This window comes from Equus quagga, chromosome 6 (assembly GCF_021613505.1).
Source record: "Equus quagga isolate Etosha38 chromosome 6, UCLA_HA_Equagga_1.0, whole genome shotgun sequence".
Taxonomy (NCBI): Eukaryota; Metazoa; Chordata; class Mammalia; order Perissodactyla; family Equidae; genus Equus; species Equus quagga.
Window position 1 is genome coordinate 64,589,844 of NC_060272.1, and position 18,991 is coordinate 64,608,834.

Genomic DNA, 18,991 nt, shown 5'->3' on the forward strand with positions numbered 1-18,991 from the left:
GGTTGGGAATGGATGTTTATTTAGCCAACCAAGTGTTAATACACACTACAAATTCTAATCAGAATCTCCGTTTTTCATTCAAACTCTTCTGTCTCCTCAAGTAGAATGTAAATTCCAGAAAAGGAGTCTTTATCTTGCTCACCACCGTATTCCTGGTACCTGACATGGAGTCATCTATTGGATGAATAAATAGCTTTCATGCAAACTGAAAACAGCTGTTTTTAAAAACAGTCATTTCGGGGATGGCCCCGTGGCATAGTGGTTAAGTTCACGTGCTCTGCTTTGACCGTCCACGGTTTGCAGGTTCAGATCCTAGGCGCAGACCTAGCACCACTTGTCAAAGCCATGCTGTGGAGGTGTCCCACATAAAATAGAGGAGGACTGGCACAGATGTTAGCTCAGTGACAACCTTCCTCAAGGAAAAAAAGAAAGAGGAAGATTAGCGACAGATATCAGCTCAAGGCCAATCTTCCTCACAAAAACAAACAAAAAGGCCACTTCTAAATGACAGATGCCTTAGTGTATTACAACTATAGCTTTAGTTTTCAATATTGTGACTAAACACAGAATTATACAATAGGGAAGGTCATCTGGTCTTACCATCTTCCCAATTTAAGACTCTGCCAGAAGGCAGCACGGCTGCCCACCTCTGGCTTAAATACCACAAATGAATCTCTTACAGTTTGGTGAGTGCTTACTGTGTCAGGGACTGGGTCTAATGCTCCACATCCATGATCTTATTTGTATTCATAATAACCCAATGAGGAAAATACTGTTATCTCTATTTCACAAATGAGAAAAATGAGGCAGAGTCTCAAAAACAATGCAGAAAGTAAGTAGCAGGCCCTGGATCAGAACAAGGTCTACCTAACTCCAGATTTTGTGTTGTGAATCACTGAGTTTAACCATTTCCAGTATTAACACAGTCCATTCCACTAACCATCTGTTTGCTAGAAGGTTCTTTTACAGGCCTGGGCCAGTTGGACACTCTATATTTCTATTCACTGACTTAGTTCTGGAGGAAAGCTCATTAAGTCTGTTCACTCCACTACATGATCACCCTCTGAAGATCTCAGAATTATTTCCAAACTGTGTTATTTCGGTCACCTGCTTTCAGATTAGAGTCTGTTTGTAGGATTCTCTCTCAAAATGTAGCATCCAAAAGGAAACCCAACACCACCACCACGGTTACATCAATCTTCCCTGAGATTGCAACAAGTTTTCTCTTAATGAGGCTTGTAACATTTATGGCCAAGAAACTTTCCAAATCTTTTTCAAACAATTTGTTGCCAATCCAGGTTTCTTCCATAAATTTTTAAATGTACATACTTACATTTAGCCACGTTAAGTTTCAACGAATTGTTTTGATCCAGTTGTTCTGATCTATTTGGGCATAAGGCCCTTTAGATCCACACTTACGCACACACATACACCCCACAAAGGAAAAACGAGATAAATTTTAAAAATTAATGTTGATTAAAAACAAACATATATGTAATTCTTAAATCCCTTTAAGTAAAAATTACTACTTCAGTTAAATATAGTAAGCATCGAAACATTAAAATACCCCGTACACATACTATGAAGAAAAATCTTATAAAAATGTTTAACTTTGGGGACTGTGACCATTTGTACATAAAAGTCCTATGAAAAAAAATTTCATTAACACATATCAGTAACTGATTCTGGTAAAGAATGAATCTGAGACCCGAACCATGCTACTAAAATTTTCTTTCTTGAGAATGAAATGGTAAAACTGAGAAGCAGGTATGATATCAACTTGTTATGACACATGCAATTTAATCTACCTTTGTAAAGATTTTATTCAAAAGACTCAACCTACCTAGGACACGCTTGTTTCATGTTATGTATCTTTTCTTTATGAATTACATAGAAGCAGAATTAAATCATAATGTGATTTCATTGTTTACAATGCAGGAAACGAGTTTCAGAAAGTGCTATTTTTCATTGCTCAGGTTCCACTCAGTTCTTACAAAGGGAGTATCTACATGTCATTAAATATTTACAGGGATAATTTACTCTATAAACTCATGGATTCTATGGATAAATGCCTGGTACAGAAATGACTTGGCCTCTTTGTAAATAATCCATTTTTCTTATTTGTAAGAGTCAGCAACCACAAGGCAAAATTATTTGGGGAAAAAACAGGGAGAACAAGAATAATTCTCCGCTAGCATGAATGCATTTTCTATTGTGCTAAACTCATATTCAGGTTATAGTTTAAAATGGTTAAAATGAGCTATTCCCTTCTGGTTGTTGGTTTGAATTATCGAAAACATTTAACCTTTTTTTTTTTTTTTAATGTGAAAATGTCCAATCAAACAGTAAAAATTTCCAAAAACTCTTGGAAAATAGGTCACCTATAAACCAATTTCCTCAAAATGTAAGCAAGTTGAAGAAAAACTAAAAGTGGGACTCTACTGCCCTCTTTTGTATTAAGGATGTAACACAACACAAGTGCCAAACACGATCCCTCCTAGGAGGAATTAAAGGCCACGGCTGCCTGTCTTGTTTTCCCAAAGGCAGTGGACTCTAGGGCAGAAGCTACCTGCTTAACTGCCTTCACACAGCTGTTGTTTCATATATTTTTGTTGAATGAATAAATCTGATGTATTCTCACTTTTTAAAAAAGTTTTTTATTTGATAACTACTGAAAATTTAGAGCAGAGAGGAAAACAATTTAAAGTCATAAATTTAGGATACCATTTTTTTACGACTCTGATTTATTTTGGTGAATCTAAGGAGCAAAACTCTGACAGTTTCCAGTTTTAATATTGGCTATCCAATCTATCCTGTTTTAAAATCCAATGATTTTTAAAGGTAACAAAAGGGAAAGAAAAGTTAGGACTTTATCACCTTCAGCTGAGCAGCCACACTGTCTGAAGATGTCATTTAATCTGTTCTGTGACCCAAGCACAAATTATACAGGTCTCCTTAGTTCACCATCAGACTGCACGCACGTCTTCTCTGAGGGACAAACAATCCATTTTAAAGACCCAATGTTACAGTGGAGGTTAGGAAAGACACCCACCATAGCCTTTGATTTTCTAATACAGAACACCCTCCCCCCTCCCCAGAATAGATCTAGAAAGTAGAGGAATACGGAGGTTTCATTTCTAACACAAAAATATAGTTAGCTAGTTATTACCATTGTTTGTACCCATCCACCATCTCAAAAGCCACGTTAAGCCTTCTAAGCAACCTTTAGCAATATCTGTGCACTTCAGCCTACACTTCACATGTGAATGAAGAGGAGGATATTCTCTCAGCACCATCCTAGGATTTCACGATTGTTGCTCACATCAATGGATAGATCACAATTGTTGAAATGACAAAATGGAATAAGAAATTATAAACTGCTTTGGTAACAACAAAATCAAACTGGAGTGCCAAATAATATTACTTTTTCTTTCCAAAATTTTAATTTGTATTTTTTTATAGAAAATACAACACATTTCTCATCCATTTAACCAATTCATCCAAAGGAAAGAAGTGAAATACTATAAGTACGCTAGTAAAATAAATACTTAAGCAAGATATATAGAACCAATATTTTTAGCAAGTTTTATAAGAATCTGGTATAAAACAAAGTTAAATACCACATTTTTGAAATGACAAAATCAGTTTACCTAACCTGCATTCCTTCAAAGAGACATTTGCACTTCTCATCCTGGCTTAAAAACAAAACAAAACAAATGAAACCTCAAATTACTTTCTTTCATCCAAATCAATTTACTATACTCTAAACTGAGTAAAGTTTTGATACGTTTTTTTTCTTCTTCTTCTTCTTCTTCCTCTTCTTCTCCCCAAAGCCCCCCAGTACATAGCTGTATATTCTAGCTGTAGGTCCTTCTAGTGGAATGTGGGATGCCACCTCAGCATGGCTTGATGAGCAGTGCCATGTCCGCACCCAGGATTCAAACTGGTGAAACCCTGGGCTGCTGAAGTGGAGCGTGCGAACACAACCACTCGGCCATGGGTCCGGCCCCTGATACATTTTGATAAAAGCAATGAATGCAAATTTAAGGCAAACCTGATAGTTGCTATCAGGTAAACAGCACATTTAGAAGGACCTTTGTTAATAAGATGGTTTTAACGTACTCAGAGTTATAGATCCTAAAGGGCACATGTGTACCTATTGCACATCTGATCCTCACAGCGTTCCTCAAAAACAGACAATGATGTTCCCATTGTACTGAAGAGAAAACTAATGCAACGTACGTAAGATCACACAGCTGGATCAGTTGCACAAACACACTTATCAAGGCCTTGGAATACAGGACAGCTTCCTGTTGGTAGACTTACCTTCCTAACTGCATCATGGTATAACCCGAGCATCAACACAAGTATGAGTTCCTCCAGGTCCAGGAAAACAGACTCCAGTCATGACAGGCAAGGAGGAGAGTCAGCTCCAGATTCCTCAACTGCTACAGATTTTACAGTAAAACTCCAAGATAAAGAGGGAAGCCAATATGAGAAAACGGGAAGAATGATCTGAAAGATCACAATATGGCAAGGATCCACCAAAACCTAGAATAAACTAGAAGAAACTGAAAAAATGGTCTTAATTGGGAAGCCAATATTCAGACCAAAGGGATAAAAACGAGACATGGAAACAGAACATAGGAAATTATTCATCTTAATAGCTCAAAGCGTTTGGGACATATTCCCACATAAATAATTTCAAAACTTCTTTGAGGTAGACAAATGTTAGGAATGAACTAAGTTCATGTAAAAAAAGAAAAAAAAGTTAGAAGAAGAAAAAAGAAAGGAGGAAGCACTGAGCACAGGCCCTATTTTTAAGGATATCTGTAAAAAACATTCCAGTTATTTGTAAAGATCCCTTTCAATAAAGTGCTGATTAGACTCTACCCACTTTATTCCTACATTTAAAGGCTGAAATTAAGTGTCTTCCAGCTAAAGGACCAAAGTCAAGATGGGCTTTTAAAAGCAAACCTACTAAAAGTTCACAGCAAGCTTATAACTTTTTATAACTTCTCTACTTGGAACCTGCTGTTTTTTTCCTGCTCAGTTTCCCAAGTTGGAGCTCAAATCGACTTCCCCTGCGAAGTTGCCATGATTCCCTCAGTCAGATGTAACCCTCCTCCTTCCAAAAGTCCCACTATTCCTGTGTGCTGCTGTCACTGTGTTGTGTCTGTACACTTGTGTCCCCACTGGACTATAAGCTACTCAGAAGGCACACAAAGAAAACCTGCCTCTTCATTTTTGGATCTTCAGTACCTAGCACTCGGTGGGCACTCATGAATCCAGAGCCCATCGACTCAGTCTCTCCAGCAGTTCATTTTACACAAGGTGATCAAACTGGAGGTTTGTAGTTCTTCCCATGAAACTCAATACATTACCCTGCAACCCATTTTTATTCCTGTTTTCTCCCCCCAGGGAGAATTAGTCTACTAGGGCAAATAACTAGGTCAACCTTAGTACCTCTTTATGACCCCATATTTTTAGAGTTACATTTCCTTCATTAAAATATCCCTATGCACTTACAAGTAAAACTAAGTTGCAAGAATGGCAACAAAATACACGATTCTTAAGGACATAAGAACAAATTTTTCTGACACTGGGTCAGCTACAAATAAACAAATTCTTGTGCTTGGACATTATTTTTAAGTATTTCACAATGAATTTGAGAATCTGAACTTCCACTTGAAACATCTCCAGGAAAAGAAACATTATGAACCGAATGACAGGAAATAGCTATTCAAAGGGACATATTTTTGTACTTGTTTTGCTCCAATTTCTGCTACAAAGATTGCTCCAGTCTTCCCACTGACGTCTAAAAGATGAGGTAAAACTTGATCTGCTAGTTGGATTGTGCTGATCACAGAACAGTCGCCGATGCTTCCTGCTGGGGGTGCTGCCACAAATAAGAGCCTGCTAAGGTTCAGCTGGGCTACAATCAAGTACTTCCCATCAAGGGTAAATCTATGGAGAAAGACAGTTTACATAATAAATTTAGGTAAAATTAACATAAACATTTACTTTTTCAACATTCTTATTCCCTACAGAGCAAAACAACAGGAGGGACCTACTGGCTGAAGAGTTCTTTTAAGGAGAATTTAAAATTGATCTATTACTGTTTATGAGGGAATGAGAGATTTGTGATGGTAGACACAGCCAAAGATTAGCTTAAACTTTTAAAACATAACAATTATCAGAGTACCACACAAAATGAAACTACGGGAGAACTGATGTCAGCCTGGATCTGACACTATAGACTCAAGATTTTTATTTTCATTTTATGTTTAAAAATTTACCAAACGTGGGCTGGCCCCATGGCCGAGTGGTTAAGTTTGCGCGCTCCGCTGCAGGCGGCCCAGTGTTTCGTTGGTTCGAATCCTGGGTGCGGACACGGCACTGCTCATTAAACCACGCTGAGGCAGCGTCCCACATGCCACAACTAGAAGGACCCACAACAAAGAATATACAACTATGTACTGGGGGGCTTTGGGGAGAAAAAGTAAAAAATAAAAATCTTTAAAAAAAAAAAAAAGAAAAAAAATTTACCAAACGTATCTCGAGGGTAAAGGCTGTGGGACAGGTCCGGCATATATTATCTCTGACATTTGGACCCCACAGTGCACTGGGAGTTAAACTGCTTTCACTCTGCCTGGGATTTGAAATACAATTACATGTTCTCTGCACACTTGTCTCCTTCCCTTTTTCCTTGCTTAAAATTAACAACAGATATTTTAACTTTCAGCTAGCTCTTCAGAGAAACTAACATAAACCAAATAAAACAAGCGCTTTAAAATAAAAAGAAACAATTACCTGACTGAAGAAGGTCCCTCTTCCGTGAAACAATTAGTCCATGCTCCTAACCACTCCCCAGTGTCTTTATCAAATACTTGAATTCTTTTATTTCCTCGGTCAGCAACCCACACCTAAGAAACCAAAAAAGTGTTTACTGGAAAAGATCCACATTATAATGAGAAGAAAGAAAAAAGAAAGGGGAGATGGAGAAGAATGAAAGTTTATTTTCATTAGTTTCACATACATTATCTCATTTAATATGTAGAGGACTCCTAAAAGCTCCATTTTCAGACAGGAAACTGAAGTTCAGGACGGCTAAATACCATGTTTGAAGTGAGCTTACAATAAATGGGAGAGGCGCTTACGCCACCTGTCTTAACCCAAAGCCTATAATGCTCTGTCTGCTAAATATTTGAATAACTAAAAAACTGGAGTGCTCCACTATAATGCAGAGGATTAGCAGATAATGAGAAGTGACAGCATTCATTCATTCCTCTTACAAGCATTCACTGTCTCTGAGTCCTGTCAGCTTGTCAGTTTCTGGGCCAGGTACTAAGACAAAGACAAAGAAAAGCAGCCCCGCTCCTCAGGAGCTCAGGCTGGGGAAGCCACGGATTCATTCCTATTGCAGCATCATTAAACCTCTACCCGCTGTTTACTAAGGCACGTCCAGAGTGCAGAACCACTGAAAGAGGAAGCTTGGGAGAGTTCCGTAACACACAAAGAAGAGGCCACCAATAGGTTTAACTTAGGTTTGCTATCAGCTGTAATGAGTCATTAAGTAAACTGTTATAAAACAGGAAGGTAGAGTCATTCTAAATGACATTTCATGTACTGTATTTGATGTATGCAACCTATGGCACACAAACGGTGAAACAGTTTTTAATGACAGATGGCTAGGGCCGTGGAGAGGTATGTAAGAAAGGACTGGAAGGGTGGGCCAACTCTGCTGACCTCTACACTTCCCTGCTTCAGGATCTCTGGACTTCTTGGGTTTATGGATTCAGGGCCTATTTCTTCAGGGTAACCCTGACTATATCTTTGTTAATGCATGTGAGTTTTGATAGCTACTGAACTCATCTCCAATCAGAAACAAAGACTCATTCTATCACTTTAGAAAGGTTGTTGACCCTCAAGTAAGGTAATTTCTCAAGATCTTTTCCTGATCTTTACTAAGGATGGGTTTCCTTAAAGATTTGGGGATTACTGTCTTAGATAAGTGATCAAGGAGGAAATATAGTTTAGACCCTAGGATTGAATGACACTTTATATTGTTAGCATTATCTTTCTTACTCAATAGATTTAGATTATGAGAAATTTTGTTTAAGAAACAAGTCTAACTCTGGAACTAATGAACTTTTCATATAGGGTTGGAGTGATGATTAAATGAGTTAACCATGTAAAGTGTTCACAATACAATAGTGTTGTTATAAAAATACAACTGTGCAGAAATCAACACTCTTGTTCTTCATCACTCAGTAATGGCAGAGTAACCCCATCAAATGATCTTCAAGGCCTCTCAAAAGGACATTCCCCACCATGGTGAATTTACCTGGGTCTAGTTCTTGCATGCTCAGAAACTTGATCTTGTTTTTATCCCACGAGGGGAGTAGTTAACCAGGCTCAGGAGAGTCGTGTGTAAAACCAGAACTCCAACTTTTTAGTTCCCAATTTACAGAGAAAGTTCGCATGTTCAGTTATCTTCCTATCTATGATGGAAAATACTTGAAGATTTTATGATCAAAACATTCTCATTTTGTCAACATAGGAAGCCAAATCATAATCAGAAGGCTGCTTGCCTAGCACAGAAGCAGAAGTGGAAATGGATTAAATTTCTAATGGCAAGAAGCCAAGATAGTCTGATGCATCCATTGTGCACCAAGACATTTAACAAGCAGGTACAAGATGACTACTATATGCCAGGCACTAAGATATAAAGGAAAACAGATTCAGTATGTGCCCTCACATAGCCTAGACTCTATTAGGGGAGATAATTAAATGATTATATTATAGTATGATAGTTACTTACTAAATTTGGGAAGTACAGGCTATTATAAGAAAACAGAAGGAGAAACCAATACAAAACATCTCAAGTCGGGGGTTAGGTTATAGGAAGGTAACCCCAAAGAAGTGTATGCTTCTTATGTATGCTTAAAGACGTATAAAAGCAAAAGAGGTGGTAATGGATAGGGGTGGATAAAAAAGAAATGGATTGAAATTTGTTGATTAAAGCTTTCTGTTCCCCAGACAGAGTGCAGCCAGTGAGAAGGAGTTTGCCTGGGTGGCTCTTTTTCTCAAGCTTCCAAGATTAACCTCTCCCATCCCTCTTTTGATTAATACATTCTAGAATTAATTTAATTTAGTTTAATTCTGGAATTAAAAATACATTCAAACAGTGTTTTCCTAGTAGAAAGAAGACTCTTTTTCTCAGGTAATTTTACTTAGGTGTTGTTTCATCATTTGTTCTTTACCTTTTAAGTGACACAGGAAATCTATTCTGCTCATTTCTAAATATTTGGAGAGACCCTTCATTACAGGACTCAAACACTTATAACAGTTTGTGGATATATTCAGCCCAGAGGAATTGTCCAGACTCACTGAGATACACACATCCACTAGCATACATACATACCCAGAAGTCCAGACACGCACGTGTGCACCAAGATGCACACATACATGTCCAGGCACATACACCTAGGCACACACACACACACACATACTCAGACACACAGGTCCAGATACAATGACATGGCACTTTTACCCGACCAGCTGAATCAAGTGTAACACTGTGAGGTATGTTGAACTTAGCAGGCTCTGTTCCGTTTTCTCCATGCAGCCAAAGTATCATGAAATCTATAAATGGTAAACATATATGGTCAGAGCAATATATAGAATACCTTATGCATTCGCATGTTATATTTTATGTCCTAAGTTGTAGACAAACTATTCAATTATACCCCAAGTTGGTTATGCTTTCCTGGCTTTCTGAATATATATCTATTTGCCTATTTCTTATGCTTTACAAAAAAAAATTTGTTCTCTACTTCAAGTAATTAATCTACTTCTTTAATGACTATCTCCACTTGAATTTTTTCATCACTTAAAATCATTATTTAGAGTTCATGTCAACCTCTCCCTCAAACTGGTTCCACTTCCCAAATAATCCGATATTTAGTATTACCATTCCTCTGAGCTTAAAAATTCACACGATGCTTTTATAGTTTATCTCCTTTAGTACCCCTGTAGTGGGGTGAATTGTGACCCCCCCCGACATACAAAAAAATGATGTGCCCAAGTCCCAGCCTGCAGTACCTGTGAATGTGACCTTATTGGAAATAGGGTCTTTGCAGATGTAATTAAGTTAGGGATCTTGAGATGAGATGATCCTGGATTTAGGGTGGACCCTAAATCCAACGACTAGCATCCTTATAAGAGAAAGGAGAGGAAGATTGAGACACAGAGACACACAGAGAAGAAGGCCATGTGAAGACAGAGGCAGAGACTAGAGTTATGCTGCCATAAGCCAAGGAATGTCTGGAGCCACCAGAAGCTGGAAGAGGCAAGGAAGGATCCCCCCACTAGTGCTTTTGAAGGGAGCATGGCCTGCCCTATAGATTTCAGACTTCTGGATTTCAAAACAGTGACAGAAGAAATCTCTATTTAAGCCACCCAGTTTGTGGCAATTTGCTACAGCAGCCACAAGAAACTAATACACCTATATTCTATCTGTCTCCTAAATTTGGTTCTTTCTTTCTTTCACAGAATTTTTTAGATTCTTAATTTATCCCCATCTCACCTCCCTCTAACACCAACCAAATTCAGTTACGGGGTGATAAAGTGACCAGACAGCCTCCAAATGACAGAGCTTATTGCAAATATATCCTGATATAGTATTGTGTCTTGTAAAAACTCTGCTTCTATAACATCATTTTCTTACTAAAAAACCTCAAAGTCTCCTTATAGCAAAATTATGGCTTCAAAATCCTCAGATCAACTTTCAAGGACATCGTAAATCTTATTTTCTACTATTCAAAAAGTACATCCTGAGCTCCTTTCCTAGAAGACCTGCTAATTTTCACCTGTAGACCTTGCGTGATAAGGCCTTGTAAAGGCTCCTCCCATCCCTCTCTTCTCCCAGCAAAACCAGTTGAGTTCAAGAATATTCCCTTCATGAACTCTTGTCCTACTTCTCCAGTCAAAAGCAGCCTCTCCTTCTAATCTGATTCTACTTCAACAATCAGTTTCACAGAGTAGCATTTAACTGTTTCGTCTGCAATAGATCTGCACCTAGGACACTACTGAGGACGCAGAGCAGGGAATACAATAAAACACTTGCCGATCCATCACCCTGCAGGCCACCTCAGCTCTGAGATGCCAGGTTCCTAACCTCTCCATTCGTAATTGTACAGGATAACCACTTATTTCTTGAGCCCACTACAAATTCTCATACTGCCTCTAGTTCATTTTGAAGGAAACATCTAGATTTTGGTGAAAAATAAACAAGCCTAATATCAAAAGCATTTATTATTGGTCATTCCACACATCTGTTCTGATTTTTTCCTAGTAATACACTAGAGGCCTTTATACACAGCTTCATACACAACAGTTATAATATTATACCAAGTAACCAAACAAATTAAAGCCAACTTATTAAGTAATATTCTTACAATAGCACACAAAAACAAGCCAGGTACCTTGGGACAATTTGATCAATCTGTTATTCAATCCTCCATCTCCATCCACAATGTACATATCTCCTGTGTCCTCTACATATAATTCTGCAGGGTTATCAAATTGCAGGGGATTCAAACCAGTGCCTTTTTTGCCTGGGGTACCCAAGACTTGAACAAGATCACCAAAGGAATTGTACTTTTTGATAGTATGACCGTAGGATCCTACAAAGACAGACATGCACATTTCAGAAATATAACCACTGTATAAACATTTACATTTTCCAGGTAAGTTGAGCACAAAAATTTGATAGAATTAAACAGTAATAAAAAGTTAGTAGGTTCAGATAATTAAATGTTATATTTAACAAGCAACAGAGCTTCTTCATTAGTTACAGCCAAATCTGTTCATGAATTAAAAGCTCAAATACTCCAAGTAGATTCTAAATTCAAATAAATAAAACCAAAAAAATTGACTCCTTATACGGAAAGCTTATACAGAAAGATATTAAATTATTGGTACACTAATTTCTTTTTTTAATCTTAAGACCCTGAATAAGCATTACTTGTAAAAGGGAATCAAGAAAGAAATGGAAAAGTAACAATCCATATTTGAAAACTGTTATTTTAGTCATTCACGTGCAGATGTCAAATTTTAGTATGTCGGCAAATAAGTTCTTTATAATACATAATTTTTTAAACTATAATTTCTATATTTATTTCCTAGTGGAAATAAATTCAAAATTCAACACATTAACTTTTCTTTCCTGAGGAGGGAATAAATCTTTTCAAATCACTAAAATTCCTTTGCGTTAAAATAATCTTACAAGCATAAGTATAAAGTAGAACATTAATGAATGGGGAAAAACCATAAAGCAGTTAACAGCTATCATCTTGAAGGCACACCAAGAGCAAACTAACTGGTAGACATTTAAAAGATAAACTGGATACACTGAGCTTACTGGAAATAACGTAAATCAGCTTGCATTACAATTCCATCTTGAAAATTGTATTTATTATTATACCTGATTTAGAGGCTTGAGCTAAAGTTTGTAGCAATAACAAAACATTATTAAAGAAAGTAAATTTCAAAGTTTCTACAAAATTCACAAAAAAATACAATGCTAGTAAATAACGTTTTTTAAAAATGGCTGATTTGTAGCCAAGTTTTTATTAAAGGGAACTTATTCCTTTGAAAAATGGGAAGAAATGCAAAAACTGTCTTCAGATCTGCGTGTGGAAAAACGAGCCATAATGGAAAGAATGAAGAGATCATGTGTGTTCTATTTATTTCTGGGAATCAGTGAAGTGTTTTATAAAAAAAGGATCACATGAATGGAACAAATCAAAAGTAAAGGGCTTTAACACTGAATCCTGAAAAAAAAGAAGTGAAAATAGTCAAACTTCCTTACAGTATTACAATGAACTCATAGGTAATCTAGATTTTTGGGGTTTAACTGGAATGTTACCATCTAAAATACAGCTTGAAATAAATGGGGTATTGGCTGATGCTCAGAAGTCTTTAGGGTTCTGAACAGATGTGGTAATGGCACTTCTTACAAAAATTGAGACCTTGTTAATTCCAAAATGGTATCTGAATTAGCCAGAACTGGGGAAACAAGATGTCCTTCAAGCCATGAACAAAATTGAGCCAAGGAATACTAGAAATATTGCCCTTATGATCCCATTGCTTCCTGAGACCCTGAGATAATGCCAAGTTATCTCTGGTACCGTGTTGTCTTAAGCCACAAGCACATGCAAACAGCTGTCTCTAAAAACTGATCTCCACAGCTATAAATTCCACTGTGCTTACTTTGTTTTTCAGCACATTCTACTAAAACTATTTGATGGAACAAAGATTTCAGACACGCTGCAGTTAACACCAGCAGTTTCTGCAAATCTTCCATTGTGGGCAACAAAGCAGTTCAGGTTTCCTAGCACAATCTCTTTTGAAAGAGAACTGGTAAAGGAAAATGAGTGGCAAGGATTCCATTCATTCGTTTTTAGAGACTGACACTTTATTTGGCTTCATTGAAGAGGTTTATAATTTTTTAATCTTGGAAGAGCAAGTGATTCTTTAAGAGGAAAAGTCCCTTGATAAGCTAAAGGAAAGATCATAATAATTAGAGTTTCCTTGTTAAACGTCTTAACTCTACAGAAGTACAATATAAAGACTTTTAGAAACAAGTGATTTAATGAATCATTAAAGAAATTACAATTAGATTCAGCAACTTTGATGTTAAAATGTACAAGCAAGAACATGGGCAAAGATGTGATTTCTAGCAAGATAATTTAATAGACGTTACTACACATACCACTTCCTACATCTGTGATCCAGACGGATTGTTCATGTAGTGTACTGGCTGCAAATATACCATGAGGTGTGTCAACTGTATAATTCCAGGCTCGTAGGAAACATCCGTCCTCTGTGAACACTAACACCTTTGGGATGTTATCCCCTCTCTGAAGGTATACAAAAATAATTGCTTAGATAGAATCAGTTTTAAGGAATTAATCTTTATCTTGACAGAGAGAAACAAAAATTAAAGGTTAATCAAGAAATTCAGTAATGTTTAAAAACCCAGCTTCAAAACCTAACGATATTAATATCTATCAGACTCACAACCAAAAACTTTACTTGAAACCAACTCAAAATACAAATTCCACAACTGGCATTATATAAACCGTTATAGATGGTTACTTAGTACAGTAAAACAGAAAGGCTGTTATTTCCTTCCTGTTCATAATTTTTAAAAAATATCCCAATTTTACTTACTTGGGCTACATAAACCAATCCGTTGAGGGAGTCAACGGCAACACCAAACGTTGCTCCAGTAAAGTATTCTGAATACTCAGGCCAATCCACATCCAGGCGGTAAAGAATTTCCTCAGTTCTCCAGGAAACTTGAAAAGCAAAGTTCCTTAAAACCTTAAACAAAATCAGAAGATTAAGCTTCAGTTTACACTCTAGGTTAAAAAAAGGAAAAAAAAGGCTGATTTTTAAGCATGCTTTGACATCTGCCACAGAGGTGTTCAGACTGCTGGACAGAAACGATTCGGAAGAAATAGGCTTATACGTCTAAACACTAAGGCCACCCCAACACACACCTGCAAATTCGTTGAGGATGTGATGGGAGCTGGAAAAGAAGAGAAAATAAAGAAAACGGAGATGTACCAGATACAAACTGTTTAACACTAAGAGACAAGGCAACACGTCGGTGGTTCGGCCCCCGGTGCAGCTTTTGGCTGAAGGTAGTGCAGGAGCCAGGGCCCGGCACCTCCATCCCACGACCGCGGTGTCCCCTCCTAACAGTGCTGTCCACACAGCCGACAGCCATTTCCTCACTACTCAACTCACCGGAGAGCCACAGAAACGCGAATGCAGGATCAGACATGCAAGAAAAAACCCCGCGCCGGCCGCGCAGACCCAGAATTTCGCCATGACAAGACGGGAAGCCTGGCGACGGAGGAGGGTCCGCAGGCGGCGGGGAGCCGCCAGGCAGGCTCAGGTCCTAGCGGTTCGTTGCTGCCCAGAGTGTCGGCCAACCGACCGGCCAGAAGCTCCCACCTTCAATCCCTCCTCCCTGGATGTGCGGGTTCGATAACCCAAAAGGAGCACAGACCAGCGCGCAGAAATTCAGAACTCCTGGTTCCGTACTCCCGGCGCCTTCCCCGGTCTCCGCCCCCATGTCACGTGCCTCTGGCTGACCCAATGACCACATTCTCCCGCCCCTCGGGGCGGTCCCCGCTGAGGACTTCTCCTGTCCCTCAAAACAAGGGCGCCCGTAGATATGCCTTAACCACTCGATATTCATTTTTTTTAATTCAGATTGAAAAATCAGAAGCTAGCACACTCAAACCAGACACATAGGGATGTAACCCTCAAAAAATGATTTCCAGGCTCTGGGAAGGATTTCAGCCGTGTCTGATTCCAAGGGATCCAGGCATCCTCCATGGATACCTACGTTCCCACACCAGGACCCCCTCCATGGGCTTTTAGGAAAGGGTGGCCTAAGCTGGCAGCGCAGAGTTGAGTTTACTCGGGCGCGACGGGCTTCATTACAGGACCCCCATGAGCTGGTGGGAACCGTAGGGGTAACCGAGAAGGGCTCTTGGCGCTGCTGGCCCTGCGGTATTCGGGAGCTCCCCTCTCCGAGACCGTGCCCCACTTCGCCCGGCTCCGGGTGCTCTCCAGCCGCCGGCCCGCTCCCGGAAGCCGTGGCAGCTGGTAACAAAGAGCCTGCCAGGCCGCCGCTGCCCGGGCCGCGCGACCCACGAGTCTGGCGGAGCTACTGGGGGTGAGCGCGCGCCAGGCCATGAGTCCAGGATTGTGGTGGTGAGGGGCGGCGGCCAGCCGTCGAGGCGCTGGTGCGGGTCGAGAGGCCGGTACCTCCCTTCTCACGCCCGCAGGACTTCAGGTGCCTCTGCTCTCCCGTCCACTCCGCCCGGGAAAGCGGCTTCAAGACCTTCCCTTGGCGGCGCCTGGCCTTCAGCTGCAGGGGACCGACGCTCAGCACCGGCTGCTGAACCCCGGGTTTCTCTGCGGGACTCAGAGGACCCGGCTCTTCCCCGAGGCGTCCCGAAGCTTTGTGTAAAGAAGCTGGGGAAGCCTGACGCTTTTATTTTTAATAAAAGTTTTTGTAAGTGTCCATTTTTAGGAATTTTTGCAGACTTTGAAATACTCTCTACCTCTTCGTATCCTTTCTCCTGCTCCTGGAGTCATTTTCCTCTTCGGCTGTTAAATATTTTTACTATCAGAGCTGACCAGGGATGAACGTTTTGTAATTGAAAGTGTAGCTGTTAAAACCTCGTCGAGATTGTAGTCAAGATGGACAAAAAGTCTTTTGAAACGGTGCTGGATGAAATTAGAAAGGTAATTACACTTAAATCCGTAAATCATTGTATGCGCTAGGAATTCTCGTGGTTTATTCTCTTTGAGGGACTGCGTGCAGATTGTCCACAAAGAGGTTTAAGGATTGCAAACTTGGTTGGAATTTCGGCGTATACTGTAGGAGGTGATATCTTGATACATTTCACGATACAAATAGAAATTAAGTTAACTCTAAACTTCCTGAGAACTAGTGCCCTATTGTGGAAATTATATTCAGAGAGTCCTCGGTTTCGAAGCTGGCTCTATAAATCTTTAATAGCTCTGCCCTTTTGGATAAGTGATTTAATATTTCTGAACCGATTCCCTCATCTTTCGGTAACACAACAGTGACTGAAAACTAGAGGCAATACGTAGAAGGTTATTTATAATGGTAGTTATTATTCTGACAAGCTTTTCAAACCTGAGGATAGACAGACAATATTTGTTGCTTGGACCGGACAAAATTAGTATCCTAATGAAAAATGTAGCGTTAAGTTTAAAGTCATATTCCTAGGAATGAACTTCAATAACTTGAATTTCAAAACTTTTTTTCTCTTGCTTTCCAAGTTTTTGCTTCTTTTTGCGGCTGTTGTATGTAGCCTACCTCCCAGAAAGAACCAGACAGAAAAAAAATTTTGGAATATAGCCTTGAGCCTAAGTACCTCCAGCACAAAAATAAAGTTTAATTAGGACTGGAAGATTTTACTCTTCCTTTCTTATGCTAGTACAGGGTCCTTTGCTGACAACTTCCGGGCAATTATCTCGCCATTTCCCTATCTTTAAGACCCTAGACTGATGCGGAAAGATTTGTTCCTTGTGCTCCGGTGCTCATTTATTTCAGCTTATGAAATTATTAATAAAGTTGCCTGTGGACATGCTGTTTTTCTCCTTTCGCTGTAATAAAGGAAAATGTTTTTCTAAATCCTTTATAAAGGCTTTTTCAAATTCACGTTAGCTTCAAATTTACGTATTTGACGATATTGAATGTTCTTTTTTGAATAAAATTTCTCTTGCAAGCCCAGTTTGTCCAATTAAGGTTTGCAATAAAACCTCAGCTCGCTACTAATGTGTTTAGAATTTGCCAAAATTTGTTCATGAGCTGATATTTAACTGTTTATAAGAAAATAATTTGTGCCTTTAGGTAACCCAGATTTCTACTTTTGGAAGATACAGGGTGTCACTTTGCACATTTTCTCCCTTCTAAGCTGTGAAAAGATCACATAGTAAATACTAATAAGGAGAGCAAGAAATTTTCCAGAGATGAAAATCATGTTCACACGAGATGGCAACTTAAGTCCTTATTTCTGGTCTGCAATCAAAATGTCTTTTGCTGTTTCTGCCACATAATTAGATGCATCATTATTTTAGTCTTTTAAAATGAGATAAAAATATAGGCATATCTAAATATGAGAATTATTATTGGTTTTTTAAAAATTGCTCTTAGACTTTGTAAATGTAGGTCAGTTTAAAGCAAGTAATCTCTTCCTGCGTGTCATCGTAGGTCCATAGTTAATACTGGCTGTCACTACTGTCATTTAAAGCAAGGGCATGTAAGAAGACACTAGGAAAAGAAATAGGAAGGGGGAAGAAAGGGGAAAAGGCAATGTTGAATTTGCTCTTCAAACAGAAGGTAATTATAATGGCCAGTAACTATTGAGCACTTGCTGTGTATGCCTGTTCTAAGCGCTTTCTCCCTACATTATTTGATTTGATCCTCCTAACAACCCGTGAGGTGTAGGTTCCATACTCCTCATTTTACAGATGGCACATCTAGTCTGTGAGGTTAACTAGCCAGCCCAAGGTTACCCAGCTGGTAAATATTCAAACTCAGGCAGTCTGACTCCAGAGTGCCTGCTCTTGTGCCTGGGAATACAGCTGGACGCCTGAGGCACTGGTGAAACAATTGAGAATGACTTGGCATCAACACAATCCAGGATCTGGTCCAGAAACTTGCTTTTGACTGTTTCCAATAATGATAATGGTAAACTCCCGAGAGTACATTATCCAGAATGCCATTTCCCCCCCTTTTTCAGTGAAACTGCTGAGCACCCTGGATGTTTTTCTCCGTTGCCTTCTTATAGTATTTTCTGCTGACAGAATGATGTATGTGGACAGTACAGTTATCATTGTTTTGTAGTAAAAGTAAAGGGATTAGTTGATTTTTAATGATTAATAGTTACCGAATCGTGATAGTCTGATGTGTCCATCTCTAAGTTTGGCGAGTAGTTGCCAGGAGAGCATGTGTGATTTCAGGCTCTAGACAGGGCTGGCTCAAGGCCACCGAACTCCCTGAACTTCCCACTGATGGAGGCCCTGTGAGGAAAGGAACCAGCATTTACCAAATATCTCTTATGTGTCAGATCTACTCTTGATTCTTAATCCTCACAGTAACTCTGAGGCCGGTAATGAATGATATTCCCTTTTATGTCAGGAGGTTCTGAGGGTAATTAAAATGCCTCTCAAGGGCCCCAGTGCCAGTTAGTGGCAGGCATACAGTGAGTTCAGGGCCTCTCTAGCTCCTTGGGTTCTCATATCCTTGTAGAAATACTGAGAGCCTCAACCAGACCTTGTCTTATGTTTCTCTGCCACTTAGCACATAATAGGTGCTCAGTAAATAATTGTCTGATGAATGAGTAATGTCATACATTTAATCTTA

At 39.2% G+C, this 18,991-nt stretch overlaps 2 protein-coding genes across 4 annotated transcripts in view; one reads left to right on the plus strand and one right to left on the minus strand.

The window, feature by feature from the left end:
- Positions 1–1,805: 1,805 nt before the first annotated feature.
- NHLRC3 (NHL repeat containing 3) lies at positions 1,806–15,135 on the minus strand. 2 transcript variants are annotated; one of them, XR_006889096.1, is made up of 8 exons: positions 14,824–15,135; positions 14,242–14,394; positions 13,781–13,928; positions 11,490–11,690; positions 9,557–9,648; positions 6,814–6,926; positions 4,327–5,967; positions 1,806–2,988 (listed from the first exon to the last, which is right to left on the minus strand). XR_006889096.1 is itself a non-coding variant. In XM_046664651.1 (7 exons), exons 1-7 carry the CDS (start codon positions 14,905–14,907, stop codon positions 5,715–5,717), a joined length of 1,044 nt encoding a protein of 347 aa, XP_046520607.1. In that variant the 5' UTR covers positions 14,908–15,135; the 3' UTR covers positions 1,806–5,714. The 2 variants fall into 2 exon arrangements, 1 of the variants encoding a protein (XP_046520607.1); XM_046664651.1 differs by having other exon boundaries at positions 1,806–5,967.
- A 1,067-nt stretch (positions 15,136–16,202) lies between these two features.
- The window catches only part of PROSER1 (proline and serine rich 1), a 29,072-nt gene continuing 26,283 nt past the window's right edge, over positions 16,203–18,991 (plus strand). For both annotated transcript variants that reach the window (XM_046664598.1, XM_046664597.1), the window contains exon 1: positions 16,203–16,338. In XM_046664598.1, the coding sequence (XP_046520554.1) occupies positions 16,294–16,338 (45 nt within the window). In that variant the 5' untranslated portion in view covers positions 16,203–16,293. The remainder of the gene's footprint in view (positions 16,339–18,991) is intronic.